The sequence below is a fragment of the Leptodactylus fuscus genome, chromosome 7 (genome assembly GCF_031893055.1).
Source record: "Leptodactylus fuscus isolate aLepFus1 chromosome 7, aLepFus1.hap2, whole genome shotgun sequence".
Classification (NCBI taxonomy): domain Eukaryota; kingdom Metazoa; phylum Chordata; class Amphibia; order Anura; family Leptodactylidae; genus Leptodactylus; species Leptodactylus fuscus.
The window spans coordinates 121,381,892-121,404,981 of NC_134271.1; the positions used below are offsets into that span (position 1 = coordinate 121,381,892).

The 23,090-nt window shown below is 44.6% G+C and overlaps 1 protein-coding gene across 2 annotated transcripts in view; it reads right to left on the reverse strand.

The window, feature by feature from the left end:
• Positions 1–21,866, reverse strand: part of SUSD6 (sushi domain containing 6) — a 35,956-nt gene extending 14,090 nt beyond the window's left edge. Inside the window, exons 1-2 of one of the 2 annotated variants that reach the window (XM_075283006.1) lie at positions 21,642–21,866; positions 9,848–10,013 (exon numbers count right to left, since the gene is read on the reverse strand). In XM_075283006.1, the coding sequence (XP_075139107.1) occupies positions 9,848–9,956 (109 nt within the window). In that variant the 5' untranslated portion in view covers positions 9,957–10,013; positions 21,642–21,866. Of the gene's footprint in view, positions 1–9,847; positions 10,014–21,637 lie in introns of both variants that reach the window. The other variant, XM_075283007.1, reaches the window with a different exon arrangement.
• Between the last annotated feature and the right edge of the window lie 1,224 nt (positions 21,867–23,090).

Consider the following 23,090-nt stretch of genomic DNA (forward strand, 5'->3'; position numbering starts at 1 on the left):
CTGTGCCGGCGTCTACACTCCCCGGCATCCGCCTCTCTATTACAGCGGATGCCGGGTCACATTCACATATGCATAAGCCAAGCGGCGAGATGCCGCTGGCCCTGCGTGCCCGCTCATAGACCAGTCTAGCCTTCACAATGCGAATACAGACCCGGCACCCACTGTAATAGAGAGAGGCGGATGTCGGGTCTGTATGCATTGTGAAAGCTAGACTGGTCTGTGAGCGCGCACGCAGGGCCAGCGGCATCTCGCCGCTTGGCTTATGCATATGTGAATATGTGACCCGGCATCCGCTGTAATAGAGAGGCGCATCTCGCCGCTTGGTTTTGCATATGTGACCCCGCCCACCAATGACGTAACAAAGCCGGAAGATAGATTTTGCAACAACGAAGACTGGTGAGTATGCGACGTGGGAATACCCCATTAATAAAGTATATAATGGATTTTTTTTTTATGTAGATTTTGAACCCCATATAGGGATCACAATGTACATTTTTATTTTATTTTTTTCCATTTAAAGGGATTCTATCATTAAAACCTCCTTTTTTGTGGATAAGACGGCGGAATAGTCTTTATAAAGGCTATTTGTCTCTTACTTTTAGATGTGATCTCCGCCACGTCGTTCCTTAGAAATACCGTTTTTTACTGGTATGTAAATTAGTTCTCTGGCAGCGATGGGGGCGGGCCCCAGTGCTGAAAATGCGATGGAGGTGTCCCCACTGCTGCTCGAGAACACGATTCTACAATGCCTCTATCTTCAGCTGGATCCTCCCCTTCTCTGTCGTCTTCCTCCTGCGTCACTTCAGACGCCTGCGCAGTTGGCTCTGCCAGTAAGACACCAGCAGAGTGCGCATGCCGGCGGGCAGCCATTTTTGGGAGGCCACTCCTGCATTGAACTACAAGAGCGGCCTCCCAAAGATGGCCGCCGGCCAGCATGCGCAGTTGGCTCTACTAGTCTCTCACTGGCAGAGCCAACTGCGCAGGCGTCGGAGGTGACGCAGGAGGAAGACGACAGAGAAGGGGAGGATCCAGCCGAAGATAGAGGCGGCGCAGGATTGTGTTCTCGAGCAGCAGTGGGGACGCCCCTATTGCATTTCCAGCGCTGGGGCCCACCCCCATCACTGACAGAGAACTAATTTACATACCGGTAAAAACCGGTATTTCTAAGGAACGGTGTGGCGGAGATCACATCTAAAGGTAAGAGACGAATAGGCTTTCTAAAGGCTATTCCGACGTCTTTCCTACAAAAAAAAAAAAAAAAGTTTTAATGGTAGAATCCCTTTAAGTATGTTTTTTGTAGAATGGGAGGAAATCAACACAAACACAGGGAGAACACACAAAGTCCTTGCTGATGTTGTTCCTGGAAGGATTTGAATCCAGGACTCCAGCGCTGCAAGGCTGCAGTGCTAACCACTGAGACACAGTGTTGCCCACGAAATGTATTAATTTCACAAATACTGCCCGGAAATCAAAAAGTTGTCTGCAAGTTTTAAAAAAAAAAACAAATAAAAAAAAGTGTCAGAACAGCCGTTTAAGGAAGGACACATCTATATTTCCACTAACATGACCTCTGTATTCAGCACCTTTCAAATATGGAGAGGAAATTGGCTCATACTCGTCCTGGCGAGTCTCAGGAAACTAGAAGTAGGCTACCAAGAAAACAGATTTCTGTTCTACATTTTTGCCCACGGAAACCTTCATTTATTTTTACAGCTGGATAACTGTGGCTAGTGTAGGCTAGGTCATAAGAGAGGAGGAGGATAGCAGACGAAAACCACAGAAAGTGGTGGGTGACAGGATTTAGATAATCTGCAAAAAAAGCAAATAAGGTCACACTTATCAGATGCTGAAGTGCAACACATGGCATGAGCAGAAAGTATGAAGCCAGTTATCTACTGTATATAACAGAAAGCTTTGAACAGTAGCAAGCTTGAGCCATGTCTTGGTGAACGAAACCGGACTGGCAGCAGCCCTCTAGACGAAATAGTAACTGGCAATGGCTCTGGACCACCGGAAACTAAAGTGTACCCTCGAAACAGCTCTTCAGTCTCAAGGAGAGATCAGGTTACAGATGCTGCCCACAGATGTCTGAAGTCGAAGACTAGCTGCTATGAGTCTCCCATATAAGCCAATGGAGAGTTGGGGGGGGGGGGGTATTGTGTCTCAGTAAGGAGACTGTACAGGGACTTAATAGACCATGCATGCCCTGCTAAGAATTCTGGCTAAGGGCAATCCAAGTAAGACCTCAAGACAGGGGATCCTCTTTTCACTATCCCTGTATAGCACATCCTCGGTGGTAGCAGCAGCATGGAGGACATTGTACAGCAGTAATGGCCAGTGCAGCTCTGCAGTAACACCAGAACCTGGTTAAGATATAAAACTTACCAGAGCATTCAGCAGCAACACTTATCTCTCGCTGAGACCGCTTCTTCCCCATCCCCACACCACAGATTTTGACATACAGCTGCAGCCAGTTCTCTCAATGAAGCTGAAGAGCATCTCTCTTTGTAGACAGATTTTGACAAAGTGAGTTAACAGTTTGTACTACTTATTTATGCAAAGCTGCTTTTAATCGGAGACACACTTTAGATTACGGATGAAGCCAATACCTTACGCTGCCCCGCAATGACCTATAGAGGTAGTGTGAAATAGTAAATCATGAGCCTACAGTAGAAGAGTTATCATATAAGCCAACTCTGTACCCAATACCTTATGCAGATTTCTTCCCAAAAATTTTTTACCACCTAGTTATTTAATGGTAAACCGTTTTACTCTAGAAATGTAATGAATAATAATTTGCTGCTATACTTGATCTCTTTTCCCGAGGTTTCATGCCGACATTAAAGTGTATTAATATCGCGATATGGCTTTGACTTTTACTCCTCCATCTGCTAGAATTGTGGTTACATTCGCAACGTCAAATGTCAAAGTCACAGATTTCTATGTAAGAAATGAGGAATGATCAGTAGCTGTTCGGGACTTTCCCAGAGAGGAAGCGACGGCACTTTTCTGGCAGTCAGTCCAGGCTTCCGAGTGGTTCACTTACTCACTGCTCCCATGAGAACATGTAACTGGTAGTGCCGCCCATATCACTTAGCACAAGGAGCACAACACATACATAGATACTGGATGAAGGAGAACAATTGTCGTGTTATTAGACATGTTTATTCCCAGAACTAAACAATAGGAGGCACGAAAATATTCCCATCTTACAATAAGCGTTCTCTTTCTGCTCCATGTTAGACAGCTGAATAAAATTATCCATTTAGACTAGAGAGAGACTGGGTAATGTTCTACAGTGGGGTGACGGACAGGTCAATAAAAGCACACCTTCAATTTAAAAGGGGTTATACAGGGAAAACTGTTTTGTTTTTTTGGAGTGGTCAAAAGGTAAAAACAATAGATAATTAAAAAAAAAATTTATATTCACAAGTTCCCAATTGCTCCAGGCCACTGTCCACTCCCCCTCCTGTTCCCTCAGAAGTCCTTGCCGCACGCAACCACTGAAGCCAATATCATGGGTTACGGGTTTTAAATTTTTGGTGAAGACAAGCCGAACCAGAATTTTAACTTTTAACTGTAACAGCCTCATGGGGTTTTTGGATTTCTCTGGATCAATACTGTAGTGTTTAGGTAGGACTTATCAACCAGTGTCTACATACAACCTCAACTACTATGTAAATACACTATGTGATCAAAAGTATCCGGACACCTGGCTGAAAATGACTTACAAGTTTGTGGCGCCCTCCATCGGTAATGCTGGAATTCAATATGGTGTTGTCCCACCCTTAGTCTTGATGACAGCTTCCACTCTCGCAGGCATACGTTCAATCAGGTGCTGGAAGGTTTCTTGGGGAATGGCAGCCCATTCTTCATGGACTGCTGTACTGAGGAGAGGTATCGATGTAGGTCGGGAAGGCCTGGCACAAAGTCGGCGTTCCAAAACATCCCAAAGGTGTTCTATAGGATTCAAGTCAGGACTCTGTGCAGGCCAGTCCATTACAGAGATGTCATTGTGGTGTAACCACTCCGCCACAGGCTGTGCAGCATGAACAGGTGCTCGATTGTGTTGAAAGATGCAATCGCCATCCCCGAATTGCTCTTCAACAGTGGGAAGCAAGAAGGTGTTTAATACATCAATGTAGGCCTGTGCTGTGATAGTGCCACGCAAAACAACAAGGGGTGCAAGCCCCCTCCATGAAAAACACAACCACACCATAACACCACCGCCTCCGAATTTTACTGTTGGCACTACACACGCTGGCAGATGATGTTCACCGGGCATTCGCCATACCCACACCCTGCCACCGGATCGCCACATTGTGTACCGTGATTCGTCACTCCACACAACGTTTTTCCACTGTTCAATCGTCCAATGTTTACGCTCCTTACACCAAGCGAGGCGTCGTTTGGCATTGACCTGCATGATGTGTGGCACCCAATCACCTGACCGCATTCGAAGTCCATGAGTTCCGCGCAGCGCCCCATTCTGCTCTCTCTTGATGTCTAATGTCAACTGAGGTCGCTGATATGGAGTACCTGGCAGTAGGTGACAGCACAATGCACCTAATATGAAAAACGTATGTTTTTGGGGGTGTCTGGATACTTTTGATCACATAGTGTATGTCCCGCGACAGTGAAAAGAAACAACTTATAGTATAGTATCCATTTGTATTCGTTGCTTGCACAACAGCAAGAATTGTTCCATGGTCTACAAAAAGATCCCAGTAGTCTACCTGCGCTATTGAGCACGTGTGACCATCAGAAACAGACACGAGGTGGATGTTCTGAAAGAGACACCCCCAGGGGGCACCATTATAAATAGGTAACAGCAATAACCAGACACAGGAGCAAGTTTTAACAAATGATTCCAGTTAACACAACACTTTATTGATCTGACAAACAAAGGGCTTATTCCCATCTCTGTAGAAAAGTCTTGACCTCTAGGGCAGGACTTACGGGAACAGCCGAGCAACGCTGCTCTAGACAGTTACCATAACTACTAGCCATCAATGAGGGCAACGAAAACAGTATAAGCATTTAGTTACGCTGTTGCCGTAAACGTGGAGCCGAGATCAGCGCAGTGTAGTTTCTGTAACTCACATTCAACGCTTTGGGAGTGCCAGATATGGTGTAGAGTCACACCCTAGGGGGTCAATACTTGGGAGCAGTCATTCCCTGATTAGAAGCGATTTGTCAAATCGGAATAACCCTTTAACATTTAATCGTGAGGCGACCTCTTTATCCTGACCATACCTATTACGCCAAAGTGGACAATCTCAAGTTGATGGAGGCCTTCTAACCGAACTGGAGACAAGAGTCACAGCCAGGTTCATACTGAAGAGTGTAGGTTAAAATGACTATAACACTGGTGTATAGTCAGCGGGAGAAGGTTATATAGAGATGAGTGAGTACTGTTTGGATCATAGGTTAACAGCAGGACCACTTGGCACTACCCATGAGGATAGCTCGGTCTCTACATATTACAAAGTTGCCCGAAAGTTTGTGTTCAGACTGCTTCAGTCATATGGGTTGCATGTCTTAGCTACACAGTATTTGTAGGAGATCACTCTTATCTCTTCACAAACATCTGTCTAGAGTTCGCTGGGTGCTTGAGCAGAATCCATGTTAGTTGTTACCGCTCTCACTTCCTCCATATTTGAGGTCAGAACAGCCTGATGTAATTTCAGTATTCTTCAACTTACTGGAAATCATAACGGCAGCTTCTTTACATATTACGATATAAGCATCCACCTACAAGAACTACCAATGCTTTACTAGACATGCAAATAAGAAAGAAAAATATCAAGTCCCCGCATCATACAGAGAAACACTCGCCCTATACAGAAATTACAGAAGGGAATGGAAGGGGGGGTTCCCCGCTAAAGACCCCTGCCCATAAGGCAATCTGGATAGTATCAGAGGCAGCAAATCCGGCCCGTCCATATATTATACAGATGGCAAATGTTCTGCAACTTTCCCTATTAATAACGGCTAATGCCCACAGCATTCAGAGGCTGAGACTATTGGGATCAGTTTAGGCCAAGGTTATAAAGAAAGACGCAGATCAGCTGCAGCAGAGATGGCTGACGTGTGGCAGGGTACGGACCTGCCATACAAATAATGAATGGGGGCTGTAAAATGGGTTATGGCTTTCATTTTCAATTATCTTAAAGTGACCTGGCCTCTCACTCCTATTGAAATGCTAATTGAATTGGATTGCAGACTGATCCCCAAATACAGAAGATGCTTGTGTTCTCTGCAGACAGATGGCGGGGTCAGTGCAATGCCTCAGGGTCACCATAAGTATCAATCACATTGTGTATTACATGCAGAGACTATGGGCCTTGTGTATTATAGCTTTGTAAGCCCACTGCCACATGTATGGACATCCCATAGGACGCTAGGATGAAATATAACCAGGCCAGCAGCCATTGAATACCAGAAGCTCTGGATAAGAGACCAGTCTTGTTGATCTATTGTGATGTGTCCAACCGGTCTAATAACATATAACACAGCTATAATATATATCCACACATTAGAACTATAGCAGCACTTCGCTTTTGTCTGTGCACATTTAGGTTATGTTCCCATCTGAACTGTCCCAGATTCAATCCATGTGTCCTGGTCTCTGTGCTAAGCTGTACAAGGATCTGCACCCCTACAGTCGGCAAATACATGGCAGAAACACGAAGCTCAGCCTCTGATCCCACTGCAGATTTTTCCAATGCAAAAAAATCTGCTGTGTGCATCTTATATCTATTATATGCCTGTAGGCCATGATGGGGTAAAAATGTTGCACCCCACATCATACTGTTATATATCCCCAGTCTGATACTAATACAGTGCAGAAGCACAATAATGAGCGAAAAATGATCATAATAAGTAACATAATGTAAAGTTGCTCCTCAAGGTCAAAATACTGAAAAACATTTGACTGATATTCAGTAAATGAGGCACAACAGGTTAAACCTGCTGCAAGCATATCCCGACACGCCTAACAAGTGCGAGAGTCACAAAGGTTGTTATACACAGGACAAGTAGTCACCCCTCTAGAGCTGGGCCTGGTGTCTCATATACCCTAATAATAACCAAACACCCCCCCCCCCCCATCTCTAGCCACCATTTGCTGCCAGACCACCAGCATGGTTTTGTGAGAGCATTTGTGGTTAATGGTTTTTATCAGGGCCTGGGAGTAATTTACAAGATGAGGACTGGGACCCCTGCTGTTAGCAAGTCTCTGCCCCTACTGCTGATGAAGAACTCCTTAACCCTTAAGTCACCGAGAGGTTCACTTACAAAATGTAGTCAGCAAGCATCTGAATGACATGGGCAAAATGGAGACATCTTACTTAGGCTAGGGTCATACCTGCGCCTGCTTCACGTTCGGGGTCTCCGTTCCCAAATCTGCTTGAAAAACACGACAGACCCCATTGTAGTCTATCCACTTTTTAAGTGGATGAGGTTTTCGTTCATTGGGTCCCCTAGAGGCCCCAAAAAACAGAAACAAGGAAGCAGAAGGTTCAATAGTCAAGGAGAGCCCTCCATCTTATAGAGGCCGGCCACTACAAACCATTAAGAGCATTGCTCATAAACATAAATAGGCTTAATTTGTTCTATGTAATATCTATCTCTATATAATATCTATCTATCATATAAAAGAGTAGGCCAACCTTCAGCAGGATCAGCTCACAATCTAAAGTATATAGGGACCTCCTGAACATTCCCCATAAGCAGAATTAATATGTCTGATCCTTTGTCCCCCCAAGCAATATGTCAGCCTCAGAAGACAAGTAGTACCGTAGCTTGCTTTACTTTTACCCATTGTTTTTTTATTTTTTTAAATGTCGGAATGGTCAGTCGGCCAAAAGCTATAACTCTACTGGCCGCATGATGCAGCGGCCAGAAGCCACATGACCTAGTCAGAGGTCTTCTATTCTAGAGATTGGCATAAAACACACAGATGAGCCCACAATGATGAGACATTTATGGCATTCTATGATATGGAGATATATATTATGCCTAAAATGTCTGTCATGAGAATTGTCCTTGAATGCATAAGGCGAGCTTCAGAAATGCGAAAGCCGCATTAGGCAATGACTGTGCTGAGCGAAAGTGCAAAAACGTATGATGCCTCCCTGCTCTATAAAACCAGAGGAACATGTATTTAATAGCGCGGTGTGTGGATTCAGACTAGTCAAACAGCTGGTTTTATAAGGACCTGATGGTATCATGCCATGGCCTTTCAGTTGAGGTAAAACTTCCACTATACAATTTTGGGTTATGAAGCATCCCACTTCATGGGCATACTTGTCATCTATAAGATCCTATTGTGACGTGTACTGTGCAGCAGTACACGTCACAATAGGATCCCTCAAACTGCGCAGTCTACTATGCCATTCCATTCCTTCTTTGTGGCCCATTGCCATATACTAAGCAGAGGCCAAAAGAACACTGTTGGCCTTTGTCAGGTGAATGGAGCCTTAGTGATCAGCTTCGCCTATACGCTGAGACCTTTTCCCAGTTTACTTCAGTTATTGTCTGGGCTAAATCAATAACAAGTCACCAAACAAGAAACTTCATCTAATAGAGACAACACTGCCAAAAAGATAAGGCTTGGCATCCAGAACAAAGAGGACAATGAAGCTACCTACTGAGTGAGGTTTACGACTTCCTTATAGCTTAGGTAGTTGGAGAGATATTTTGTAAGATTGCATTCCTAAGAAAATCTCACAGGGACGGTGGAAAAAGCAGGGGAAACCACAGACTTGTGTAATGCCGACTAAAGACTTGGGAAGTTGTAGGAGGAGGCTCAGCTCACACTGCGTTTTTTGGTCAGGAATCTGCCTCAAAATCAACCTCCAAAAAAAGCCTCCCAATCCGGATCTATCGGGAGGCTTTTTTTTTTTTAAGACTAATTTTGAGGCGGATTCCTGACCGAAAAACTCAATGTGAGTGTGTGTCCTTTAACAAGGGCAGATTCTCTGCAAGTAACAAGAAGCAGTCAGCAATAAGTAATATCAGAGTCATTACTTTCGTTTTCACAATGTTTATAGGGGGAGGGGGGGGGTGATAATAGTGGACTGCCGAACTTTGATCAAATCCGTGAAATATCTCCAAGATCTTTGGCCAACTCACAGGCTTTTATCACAAAAAATAAATTAAATTTGTACAAAGTGGACAAGTCACCTGACAATATGCAGCTGAAAGGGTGCACTAAAGGTGGCCATAAACAGAGTACCATCAAGGAATCCCACAAGTTTTGACTGGAGGACATCAACATTCGTGATTCTCTTGTTCTCAGGCTAAATAGTTCATGAACAGAGGCAGGATCAGAAGGAATAGCTCTTGGCCAAACAAAATATAATGTGTATATCCTGCCTTAGGCCAGGTATTCACATCCCTCCATCTTTCTATACACTTGCATGCTCGGTTTGGCCAAGTACTACATGCCTATATTCACGGCAGCTGCTTTTCTCCCTGTAAACAATAGGATTGGGCAGATAAAATACAACAGCCCGATCCTTATCCCTCCTGACCTATGCCATAGAGAAAATTCAGGAAGCCCCCATACACGTTAGATGATTGGCTGAACCTGTTAAAAATCAGTGGGCTCAGCTGACTTACATATGTATGGGCTACCTTAGACTCCCTGCGATCAGATGCAATCTGTAGGGTGTACTTGACCCCAAGTGTTCAGTATGCCCCACAAAAGAAGTAAAGCATAACATTTCCCCACTGAAATTCAGGGGCTGTCTATGCACACAAAGGTGCACACCCTGGACAGCCGACCTCCCTCTATCAGCCCCAAATCTCCTCCTTAATGTTACATTAAAGATGTTCTTACCTGAGCTGAAGCTATATGGCAGACAGGATAGCAGCAGTACTAATAATCCACTTCTTCTAGAGGACCAGGCGTCACACCACTGGCTTCTTTCTGGTATTCTGGGCCACATTTTACCACCTTACGAGATTTGTAAGCCAGGGCAGAGGTAAGACAACCAGCACCTGGTCTGAGGAAACAAAAAAGGAACAAGGTTTTGTTAATGCACAATGAAGAAATAAAAAGCAGAAGTCCTCTGCGGCTTCATTTACATTGTGTGTAAAAGACATTACATTGCCATTATTGCTGCCATTCAGACATCACGGTACAATGACCGTAAACTACCGTCTTCCAGACAGAGCGTCATAGCCCGGCCATAAGAAAGGCAGGTTTTTAGACATCAGTAATGTGGGTGCATTTTACCATCTCTATTACAGCTGCAATACCTGGATAAATACCAACATATGTTTTTAATTATATTATATAATAATTAAAAGAGAGTGAGACAGATACACAACCTTAATAAAGGACCCAACTGGCTTCATAAATTAGCTGCACGCCCCAGCGCCATAATGGAGGTTTACACCATTAGGAACTGAAGTAGATTTCCATTATAATTCACACCAGAAAGCTTGCGCACATTCACACAATGTGGCGGGCAAGATCAGGGTCAGTAGCAAAATGTTTGGAGCAAGAAAGGACCTTGGTCCAAATGTACGTCACAATATCATCCCTCCACACCAGAAAACTGCCGCAGCTGGAAACAGACCTTTGCCAATGTGTAGAAGATTGAGTCCCTTTGCAAAAACAGCATTATTTATAAGGTAGTTCCTGAGTAATACAGTCTATTACTTTTTTTTATTTTGTACTTATATAGCATCATCATATTCTGCAACACTTTATAGCCGTTGTCAGTCACTGTCCCATTTAGGGCTCACAATCTACATTCCCTTTCAGCATGTCTTTGTGATGTTGGCGGAAACCTGCATCAATACAGGGAGAACATACAAACTCCTTGCAGAAGTGGTCCTTGGCAGGATTCGAACCCAGGACTCCAGGGCTGCAAGACTACAGTGCTAACCAATGAGCTATCATGCTGCCCATCTAAGGGGGCGTTCATACTAGCGTCGGTGTCTGACAGCTAGTGTCAGATACTAATGTTGCGCAAAATCTTGTGCGGACATTAGCATCGGACATTAGCTGTGTCTGTTACATTTTGCATTGATTTAAATGGGACATCATGTAGTGTCCTTTACAGTCTGTGTCTCTTTTTAAACAATAACCTACATGTAGGTTTTTTCTGTCCGCTTGAAAAGTCAGACATCTTTGGGAACGGACACTTAAGGACAGACACGGACTGTAAAGAACACACCTGATGTCCCATTTAAATCAATGCAAAATGTAACGGACACAGCTAATGTCCGATGCTAATGTCCGCACAAGATTTTGCCCGGACATTAGCATCGGACACCGACGCTAGTGTGAACGCCCCCTAAAACTGCATGCAGAATTCTACTGGTTGTCAAGCTTGTCACAGACTCTTAAAGGGGTTTTCCAGGAAGAAAATATTAATTACCTATCCTGCTGTAGCATAGACCATTAATAGTAATGGAAAACTGACTATAAGCATAATAGCACACATAATAAAACATGATACACAGTAACAGGTGTATAAATGTGTACAAGTACAAACCACAAGCTAATAAAATATCCTATGTGGCCTATGCTTGGGTGCACACAGTATAAGATATAACTAAACCAAGGAGCGCAGCACAGCCATTTCACAATAATACCTAAGAAAGTTACACTATCTCCTGGAGCGCTCCAACAGGCTCCGTCATCTACTAGAATTTCTCCAAACCTGCTGGACAAGCTTAAGGATAACACAACCCCCACCTCCTTGAGTTACAAATCACCAAAAGCCAGCTCCAAAGCCAAGTCCCAACATGTGTATATTATAGAGTGATACCTGTTTTGTGATACCGCGTAGTAGTAAATGCCTATGAATGCAGGAGAGTTCTCTCGCTATCAGAATACACGCCCGGGGCCATCACTGTAAACGGTGAAAAGGAGAGCCACGTAACAGTAGAGGAGATTTTGAGATCAATCTTTTCCCATAGGAAGAAAGTTCACCAGTAACATGGTGACTCCTGCCAAGTTTCTGACTTGCCACTACTTGCCATTTTTCCTTCACTGGAAACAATTAAAGCTGCGTCGCAGCGACCTTGTGATCACATCCATTTGTGCGGATCTTCAAGTCGACTTGATATAAATGTGTTGACATGCTAATATCTTCTCTGCTTAAAAGGAACGCTAAAAGCAAATACACAACAATAAAAAAAAAAAGCCACATCTCACAGTCCTTACTATTTTATCGCATATTACAGTTTAGGCTCCACCTAGTCAGAGGGCTAGCTGTATTTCTAATGGCTAGCAGAGTGACCCATGTATTTCTTATGGCCCCATACACAAGGCTGTGTATAATAATCACATGTCCATGTAGGGGGGCAGAGAGCCAAGAACCGAAATTGCAGACAGGTCCATTTACTGTTCATTTTGCACCTCAGGCTTATTAATGCAGCAAATGGTTCCATGATTGGCAGAGGAGGCAAATTAATATAATCCAAGTGCCACCATGTGTCCATAATGTTGTCTCTCTGACCCCATACATACACACAATCCTGTGCATGGAGCCGAAAACTGAGAATGACATAAATAATTCTTCACTAGGTGTTTCATGAGCTCAGCCATATCCACACTCCTGCTCCTCAATGTCCAGTGTGTGGTCATAAGACAACCAGCTGCAGCAGGAGCCTCTCCCTACTACCATGAATACATATTATGAAAGCAGGTCCCCTTTGCCACCTTCCACCCCTTCAGCTGGTCACCAGCACAAGATGGACAAGATCAGCAGTATCTCTGGAGGGATTCTACAAGAATGTGTGCCAGCATCAAGTAGAAGATACTGCCAACTAGCAAACAACGAGGGCAACTACGTTTATGTTCAGTTTTTCTAGGTTTGGTGTTCCGTTAAATATATTATTACTCCAGTATATTCTTCCAGCTATGTTCTCTCCAACATGAGTAACATATTGATTAATGGGAGGGTGTGGAGGGCACTTCCAATAGTACAGAAATGACATAAATAACAGACTCTGGAGAAATTCTTGTAACCATATCACCCACATGTTACTTGTTCCAGATATTGACCATCTATGTAGACCAATTTCCTACAAAGTTACACAATATATATATATGTATTATATACATATATATATATTTTTGTTTATTTATTTTTTGGGACTCATTATGCTGCCGGGCCCCACTTTTCCTAAATCTTTTATTCCCAATAAATCTGCCTTGTATAAACACATCCCCATCCTCTTATGCTTTTCTCCCTATGTCGGTCTACACTTCAGTTTTTGCATTTTATTCACCAATAAGTAGGCATGATACTCTATTTGGCTAAGCCTATAGCATTAGGCTTAGTTGCAGTACCTAGAATTGTAAGAGAAAAGATGGAACTCTATTTCTTAGAAATCCGGTTGTTGTCAGTAAAACCAGTCGCACCGGTGGTAAATAGCCATAGGGGTTAACAACCTTTACTTTGCATGTCACTCCCTGGTATATATTGTACAGACACAAACTGGAGCTTCCCTAAACAAAGAATAGCTCAGACCCTTCCCACAAAACATATTTTCTTCATCCTTCTCCAGAAACTAGCCGGAGGTCCGAGATACAGAAACGCTTCTTCCTTTTAGGGAGTTTGCTTCTACATAAAAATAGGACAGGAAAGCAGAAAGTAAATACAAAGCTCAAAATATCTGGGAATGAAATTCAGACAGAACTAAAGGAGGAGGAGGAGGAATGAGTCACCGTAAAGCAGCGTTTATCCTATCAATATGTCACATCAAATGCCAAAAACCGTGACGAACAGAAAGAACGCAAGTTCTAGTCTCTCTGAAGCAGGGGGCAATGAGTATTCTGCTTAAAAGATTTTAGATTTATCCACAGGACAGAGGATAAATGTCTAATCGTTGGAACCCCCGACCCAGCGATCTGGAGAACAAGGGTCTGTAGGTGCCCTATATGAACAGCACACTAGTGGGCATGCTCAGTGCTACATTCACTTTTATGGTATTTCTGTATCAGTGACCCCCAGCAGTCCTGTAGAGGTGAACAGAGTCCAACTAAAAAAAACAAAAAAAAAAACAACACATTGCATAAATTGCTTGCCCGCATCATGAACATATTCTACATACCATGTGATGTTGGTAAAGATAATCCTGTAAGTACATCGTGCACTATCCTTTTTTATCCGGGTGCACAAAAGTAAAAGGGGACCCACTTGTTGTCTCAGCTATGTTTCCAGCTTTTACATATGTAATAATTCATCACAAGGAGGATATAGACCAGGGGCTCTCACCCCCTGGCCCAGGTACCCCAAGGGTATGTGCCATGACATAGAACCATTGCTCTAGGAGAGGCAGGATTACTGGGCACTCTAGTTCCGAGCTCTTGGAGGTCTACTGCCGGCCAAACAACCCACCATCCTCAAATACTGAGACACAAACACTGCCAAACATAGTTTAAGAAGGCAGATCTCCTCTATAGCAGCGGGAAGTCTGAGCTGAATAGTCATCCATGACCTGATAAGTGAAAAGCTAAAAGACCCTCAGAACTTTTACACCAGGTTCACATCTGCGTTGGGGCTTCCGTACTTCAGGGCCGTGAAAAACGGAAACCCAATCTTGTTAAAAAGTGATTACCCGCGGAAACCCACAGACCCCATAGAATATAATAGTCTCCGCCGAGTTTTCTCCTAGTGCTTGCAGGACTTTTCTCTCCGCATTTTTAAAGGGATTTTACCATTAAAATAATTTTTTTCTCGTTGAATAGCCTTAAGAAAGGCTATTCTTCTCCTACCTTTAGATGGCTTCTCCGCGCCCGTTCGGTAGAAATCCTTGTTTTCGTCAGTATGCAAATGAGTTCTCTCACAGCACTGGGGGCATCCCTAATGCTGCGACAGAACTCTCCAGTGCCGCCTCCATCTTCTTCAGGAACGTCCTCTTCACACGCAGGCAGGCAAACTTCTAGGACTCGGGCAGAGCCGACTGCACATGCCCACAGGCCACAAGAAAATGGCTGCTTACTTACTGTGTAAGCAGCCATTTTTCTTGTGGCCATGGGCAGGCACAGTCGAGACTGCCCGAGGACGAAGTTTGACCGCCTGCGCCGGAAGAAGAAGTGTGAAGAGGACTTTACTGAAGAAGATGGAGGCATCGCTGGAGAATTCTCTCGCAGCATTGGGGACGCCCCCAGTGCTGTGAGAGAACTCATTTGCATACAACGAAAACCAGGATTTCTACCGAACGGCGGCGCGGAGAAGACATCTAAAGGTAGGAGAAGAATAGCCTTTCTTAAGGCTATTCCTACGTGTGAACGAGAAAAAAAAAAAAAAAAAAAAAAAAAGATTTTAATGGTAGAATCTAGAGATGAGCGAGTACTGTTCGGATCAGCCGATCCGAACAGCACGCACGCATTGAAATGAATGGAAGCACCTGGTACTTCCGCTTTGACGCCGGCCGCTTAACCCCCCACGTGCCGGCTGCGTCCATTCATTACAATGCGTGCGTGCTGTTCGGATCGGCTGATCCGAACAGTACTCGCTCATCTTTAGTAGAATCCCTTTAAGTGGAATGGGGGACAAAATCCTCAAACGGTTACTGAGCGCAGATGTGAACCCAGTCTTAGTGTGTGCCCGACACTGGTACCCCCATAAGCAGAATAATTTACTTTTTCTTTCCCCATTTTTCTTCCTCAGGACCAAGATCGGTCACACGATGGTCACCATTTTATCAGAGTATGATGCAGACCACATAATCTGGTAACGTGACGTCAATGCTGTCAGACCAAAACAGTGCTTTACAGTCATGCTGGACTGCAGTACAGAATCCAGCCATATGTTTGGACTATATGTCAGCCAAGAATGTATTGCAAGTGTTACGTGAACTAGCCCTTAAAGTGGCAATACACTTTCAATTCTCGCCTGATACAGTTTAGATGGCTGCCAGGTTAGGTTATCGCCAGTAAATTCATGTGATAAGATCTATCTATATCTCTTGACATTGCACCATTCTGATCTATGACACTTTGCTATACAGCTGAGCGGTGGGCGTAATCTCACAGTTGCTGAACGCAGACAGGATTGACAGGACAGGCAGGACCTGGACGCTGGCAGTAATTTTGTAGCTGCCATGGTGACCACCATAGCTGTCACTGCATTATAGTATTACTTCTGATCAGTCTGTACAGAGGAAAGAAAACAAGGCTGAGTCTGAAGCCTCATAACAATAAAACCACCAACACACTGAATTAAACATTCAATGAAGGTTTTGTTACAGAGGCGCCTGTAAAGGGGTGGCATATATGAAGCAGCAAGAGGATTTGCCGGAAAAATTGCAAGAGTAGGGATCAGGGTGACTGTCAAGGGCTAAACTGGACATCTACCAGCAGCAGGTCATGCGTCTTTGGTATACAAAGGTTAGTACCTATCAAAAGTAGTCCAAGGAAGGTCCGGTTCACATCTGTGTTTGGGCCATTCCGTTCCCCTCTCCGCACGAAATATGCGGAGAGACACAGCACTTTTCTCTCTGCATTTTTGTGCGGAAACCACACGGACCACATTAAAAAGTCTATGGGGTCCGTGGGTTTTCTTAGGTAACTGCTTTTTTATGCAGATTAGGTTTCCATTCGGGGGTCCCCAAGCGGATTCCCCAAATGAAAAACCGAACGCAGATATGTATAGCAACAGACCAGTCAGTGCCCACATTGACCACTAAAAGTGGCTACAATGGGTCAGAAGGCGGTCATAGAGCAATAAAAGAAGCTAGCCTAGCGTGAAGAAGAAAAAAATAAAACCATTCTCTTCTTCATCATCATGAAGATGTCCAAGTGCATATAAATTGTTTAGATTGATAAGAGATGGCACCAAGATGCACCACGGAAGGCAAGCTGGTGCCCTGATGTTCTGGCAAGAAACCTTGGGTCTTTGCATTCACGTGGATGTCAAGTCTCCCCCCTTACATGGTAACAGTATCTCAGTGCTCTCTTTTACCAGAAAATTGCCCCTGGCAAACTGCAAGAAAATAGTTAAGGAACGGTATAAGAGATCACAATCCCTTGTACATTCCATACCTCACAAGGTCATAAGGGGGAGGGGACCTACACAATATTAGGCAGGTGGTTTTTATGTTATGGCTAACCAAGCAGAGACTGACAGCTACTCAATTGCTGGCAGTTGTCGAGCTGCTTGTAATGTGGTTACTGACCATGGACAGCTGCCATGTTTTTTATGGCTACACACCACTTCCACTCTCTGCAGCATCCGTATCTTCCCGGTTGCCCATTGTTCCCTCCACATTAGTTGCTTTCATTCCTTTTTCCTGCGTTCTGTTGACATGCCTCCTATCAATGTCTGACACAAACGCACCCTTATCCTATACGTCCACACTTTTTGCTAACACTTCCTGCTTTCGGACACGAAACAAGGAAGTTAAGTGTTACAGTTGGTTGCAAAAGTATTATGGAGAACTTGTAAAATCCACCCCCCCCATTCCAGATCTATTTTAAGGAAGTTCTCACGGTTAAATGGGCAGTTCTGATAACTTTATATTATGGCGTTGCTATCTGAACAATCCCCTGGTGGATCCTTTAAAGTCTATCCAATATGAAGTCATATTCTAAGGCTGCCAAGAGCGGCCTCATAAATTTACGCTAGGGTTTTGAAATGTCAGGCGAAAAAATGTTATCCTTGTTCTGAGAGAATGGAGGCAGGAGCGGTCTTATATTACAGCAGGACATGGCAGTAGCTGCTTACACAGGACATCATAGCGCTGATATGGCAGAGGGCAGAGCAAGGAGAGCCATAAACCGCTGCACCTCAAGCTGCTTTATGGCATCTCATTTAGGCCGATTATTTTACTGCTGCCAAAAGGCTAGTCAATAATGCAAGAGGTTTTATAACTACCCCCAAACCCCCCTCACAACCAGAAGCCCATGCTGAGATAATGGGGAGGGTCTCCAAATTGGGATTCTCTCAATTACGTAAGGCCAGAAGCCGTCTTGAGAGGACCACGGCTTCTGTAATAGTCAATAGGTCCCCTGCAATAATCGATTTGGCAACAAGCTATTTTATATACTCTGAATGATCGGAGCAGTGTATACATCATATAATGGACACCAGCAGTGTGTGCCAGACCCCATTAACTTATACCTGGGTCCATCAGGGTACCCTTAAGAAAGGTTATTCTTCTCCTACCTTTAGAGGTCTTCTCCGCGCCGCCATTCGGTAGAAATCCCGGTTTTCGTCAGATCTCTCGCAGCACTGGGGGCGGTCTCTAGCGCTGATGCGCATGCCCGCTGCCACAAGAAAAATGGCCGCTTACACAGCTGTGTAAGTGGCCATTTTCTTGTGGTCTGTGCAGGCAGCTGTGCCCAAGACCTAGAAGTTTAAACCCAGCTCCGGAAGAAGACGCGTGAAGAGCCCGATCCTGAAGAAGATGGAGGCGGCACTGGAGAGTTCTCTCACAGCATTGGAGACGCCCCCAGTCCTGCGAGAGAACTCATTTGCATATAAACGAAAACCGGGATTTCTACCGAATGGTGGCGCGGAGAAGACATCTAAAGGTAGGAGAAGAATAGCCTTTCTAAAGGTAGGAGAAGAATAGCGAAAAAAAAATTGATTTTAATGATAGAATCCCTTTAAGGTAATTGCATGAAAAATCATTCAGTCTTTGGTCACCGGGGTTGAGCAGGATTTCTGCCACGGACCATGTGGTCTGACCGTCTTAACCTAAGAGACAACTACAAAATAATAAAGCAGGGAAACTATAGGGATATAAGAATTCCGGTAGCATCTCAGCAGACACCGGGTGGTTTAATGTAGATATCTGATCAAGACGCCCCCTTAAGTGAGTATGGCTTCTCAAACCCCTGACGCTGCAAAGGAAATGTGAGACGTTAGATGTGGCCATTCCAAGGCTTTAGTAAAGGAGCGCTTACTACCACGTACATATACTAATCTATATACTAAAGGGGCAGTCTTATTTCTTTTCGGACTGCTGCCTATGCAGTTATCGATGCACATGTAATCCATTAGCATAAAATAACAGATGGAGCCGTCGCTGCCACCACCAGAGTATGGAGATAAATATGCAAAGTGACTGACGTCACAGGATATAAACAGCATTTCTGCTCGAGTGAGCGACATTCATATGTGAACACAATTGGGTACAGGTCATGCGGTGGAAGGAACACCGTACCAAGCATTGTGACCATAAGACAAGCATAGATATTACAATTCACCCTAGGACATACAATGTCACACAAGGCGACAGCACTGCACATACAGAAAACATAGATAAGCTACAGCACTGACAGCTCTAGCAAGACAAGATTTCACACTATAGGATGGAGTAATAATAATAACCTATAGGGAACTGTATACAGACAGCATAAGTAATGACTTCCCATTCGGAGTTTCTACTCATTACTTATACGTCTGTATAGTGAGCACTATAGGCTACTATTATGTATGTTGTCTGTATACTTTTATTATATCTGCCTACTCAGAACTGTGGCATCTCATTAGAAATCTATAATATAGATAATAACAGGCTGTTACAATAAACAGATAAGATACCTAAATACAACCTATAGGGCAACGAGTACAGACAACACGGGTAATAATAGCCAACAAGAGGACAAAACACGTAACCAGAGTCTATACAGCTAACATAAGTAATAATAACCTACAGGACCAAGTGTACAGAACACAGATAACCAGTGCAGATGGGTTGTAAAGAGAGATAAAGAGGCTATAGGATTAGTCTACAGGGGACACAGGCGATACCATCCTATAGGATCAGTATACAGAGCGCATAAGCAATGCTATCCAATAGGTTCAGTATACAGGGGACACAGGCAGTGCTATCCTATAGGATCGGTATACAAGGTACACGGGCAGTGCTATCCTATAGGATTAGTATATAGGGTACAGACAGTACTATCCTATAGGATAAGTATACAGGGGACACAGGCGATACCATCCTATAGGATCAGTATACAGAGCGCATAAGCAATGCTATCCAATAGGTTCAGTATACAGGGGACACAGGCAGTGCTATCCTATAGGATCAGCATACAAGGTACACGGGCAGTGCTATCCTATAGGATTAGTATATAGGGTACAGACAGTACTATCCTATAGGATAAGTATAGAGGGGACACAGGCAGTGCTATACTATAGGATGAGTATACAGGGGACACAGGCATTACTATCCTATAGGATCAGTATACAAGGACACAGGCAGTACTATCCTATAGGATCAGCATACAGGCGACACAAGCAATGCTATCTCAAAGGATCAGTATACAGGGGATACGGGCAGTACTATCCTATAGTATCAGTATATAGGGTACACAGACTGTATACTCATCCTATAGGATAGTACTGAGGCCACAGGCATGCTACCCTATAGGATCAGTATACAGGGGAGACAGGCAGTACTATCCTATAGGATCAGTATACAGGGGACACAGGCAGTGCTATCCTATAGGATCAGTATACAGGGGACACAGGCAGTACTATGCTATAGGATCAGTATACAGGGGACACAGGCAGTGCTATCCTATAGGATCAGTATACAGGGGACACAGGCAGTACTATCCTATAGGATCAGTATACAGGGGACACAGGCAGTGCTATCCTAATGGATCAGTATACAGGGGACACAGGCAGTGCTATCCTAATGGATCAGTATACAGGGGACACAGGCAGTGCTATGCTATAGGATCAGTATACAGGGGACACAGGCAGTGCTATGCTATAGAATCAGTATACAGGGGACATAGGCAGTGCTATGCTATAGGATCAGTATACAGATGAGTACTATGCTATAGAATCAGTATACAGGGGACATAGGCAGTGCTATGCTATAGGATCAGTATACAGATGAGTACTATGCTATAGAATCAGTATACAAAGGACAGAAGCAATGCTATCTCAAAGGATCAGTATACAGGGGACACAGGCAGTGCTATGCTATAGAATCAGTATACAGGGGACACAGGCAGTATACAGGAGACACAGGCAGTACTATGCTATAGGATCAATATACAGGGGGACACAGGCAGTGCTATGCTATAGAATCAGTATACAGGGGACACAGGCAGTGCTATGCTATAGAATCAGTATACAGGGGACACAGGCAGTGCTATGCTATAGAATCAGTATACAGGGGACACAGGCAGTGCTATGCTATAGAATCAGTATACAGGGGACACAGGCAGTGCTATGCTATAGAATCAGTATACAGTGGACACAGGCAGTGCTATCCTATAGGATCAGTATACAGGGGACACAGGCAGTGCTATCCTATAGGATCAGTATACAGGGGACACAGGCAGTGCTATCCTATAGGATCAGTATACAGGGGACACAGGCAGTGCTATCCTATAGGATCAGTATACAGGGGACACAGGCAGTGCTATCTCAGTAGCATACAAGCGAAGCTATCCTATAGGTTCAGTAGACACACCATACAGGCAATACTATGCTACAGGACGTGTACACAGAGGCTATAGGTGCTCCTATCCGATAACACCGGTATACAGACGACATAGGTGCTCTTATCCTCTAGGACTAGTATACAGCAGACAATACAGATGTATACAATGCCCGGCTCTTCCTGTATACATTCCTCCTCCTCCTCTCCGGTACAGGGCAGTATATAACACACAAGCTCCCTGTACTCACCGGCTGCTCCCGGCTCCTCCGCCTCCGTGTCACAGTGTCTCCCCGGTACAGAGCCTCCAGTCCCGGTGTCAGTCTTTCCGTGGCTGTTCCGTCTTGTTCTACTCCCGGAAATGACGGCCGCAGCTGAGGAGGAGGAGGGGGCGCTAGTGGGCGCTCCTCCTCCTGACGTCCATTGCTAGCGGTAGCAGAGAACTATTGTGTCACCACAACATGGCGGCCATGTTCTCTTTTGTGTACACTGTCACTGGGCGGCCGTATCTGGAGATGGGCGGAGTTACTCCTGGTAGGTGTGGTAACGTATCAGTCACGTGGTCTGGAGCGGTCATGTGATCCCCATGTACTAATTTCCTATGGTCGTGACTAGAGTGGAGTTACTCCTGGTAGGTATGATGTCACAGGGGGCGTGGCCTCTCCGAGGAGGGCGGAGTTTCGGCATCACTGTTCTGTGCTGTATAGAGGAAGCCGGAGCCGAGTACATGGAGCTGGATAACAGAAAGCAGAGAGGATTGTCATGTGGTAATGGAGGATGGAAGGGGAGAGACAGGTTTGTTTTACATGAGGCGGCATGTTGGATGAGGTTGAGGAGAGAAAGTGATGTAGTTACATGGGACTGCATGTTGGATGAGGCTGAGGGGAGAGAGTGATGTAGTTACATGGGACTGCATGTTGGATGAGGCTGAGGAAAGCAAGTGATGTAGTTACATGGGACTGCACGTTGGATGAGGCTGAGGGGAGAGAGTGATGTAGTTACATGGGACTGCATGTTGGATGAGGTTGAGGAGAGAAAGTGATGTAGTTACATGGGACTGCATGTTGGATGAGGCTGAGGGGAGAGAGTGATGTAGTTACATGGGACTGCATGTTGGATGAGGCTGAGGAAAGCAAGTGATGTAGTTACATGGGACTGCACGTTGGATGAGGCTGAGGGGAGAGAGTGATGTAGTTACATGGGACTGCACGTTGGATGAGGCTGAGGAAAGCAAGTGATGTAGTTACATGGGACTGCATGTTGGATGAGGCTGAGGGGAGAGAGTGATGTAGTTACATAGGACTGCATGTTGGATGAGACTGAGGGGAGAGAGTAATGTAGTTACATAGGACTGCATGTTGGCTGAGGGGAGAGAGTGATGTAGTTACATGGGACTGCATGTTGGATGAGGTTGAGGAGAGAAAGTGATGTAGTTACATGGGACTGCACGTTGGATGAGGTTGAAGGGAGAGAGTGATGTAGTTACATGGGACTGCATGTTGGATGAGGCTGAGGAAAGCAAGTGATGTAGTTACATGGGACTGCACGTTGGATGAGGCTGAGGGGAGAGAGTGATGTAGTTACATGGGACTGCACGTTGGATGAGGCTGAGGGGAGAGAGTGATGTAGTTACATGGGACTGCACGTTGGATGAGGCTGAGAGGAGAGAGTGATATAGTTACATGGGACTGCACGTTGGA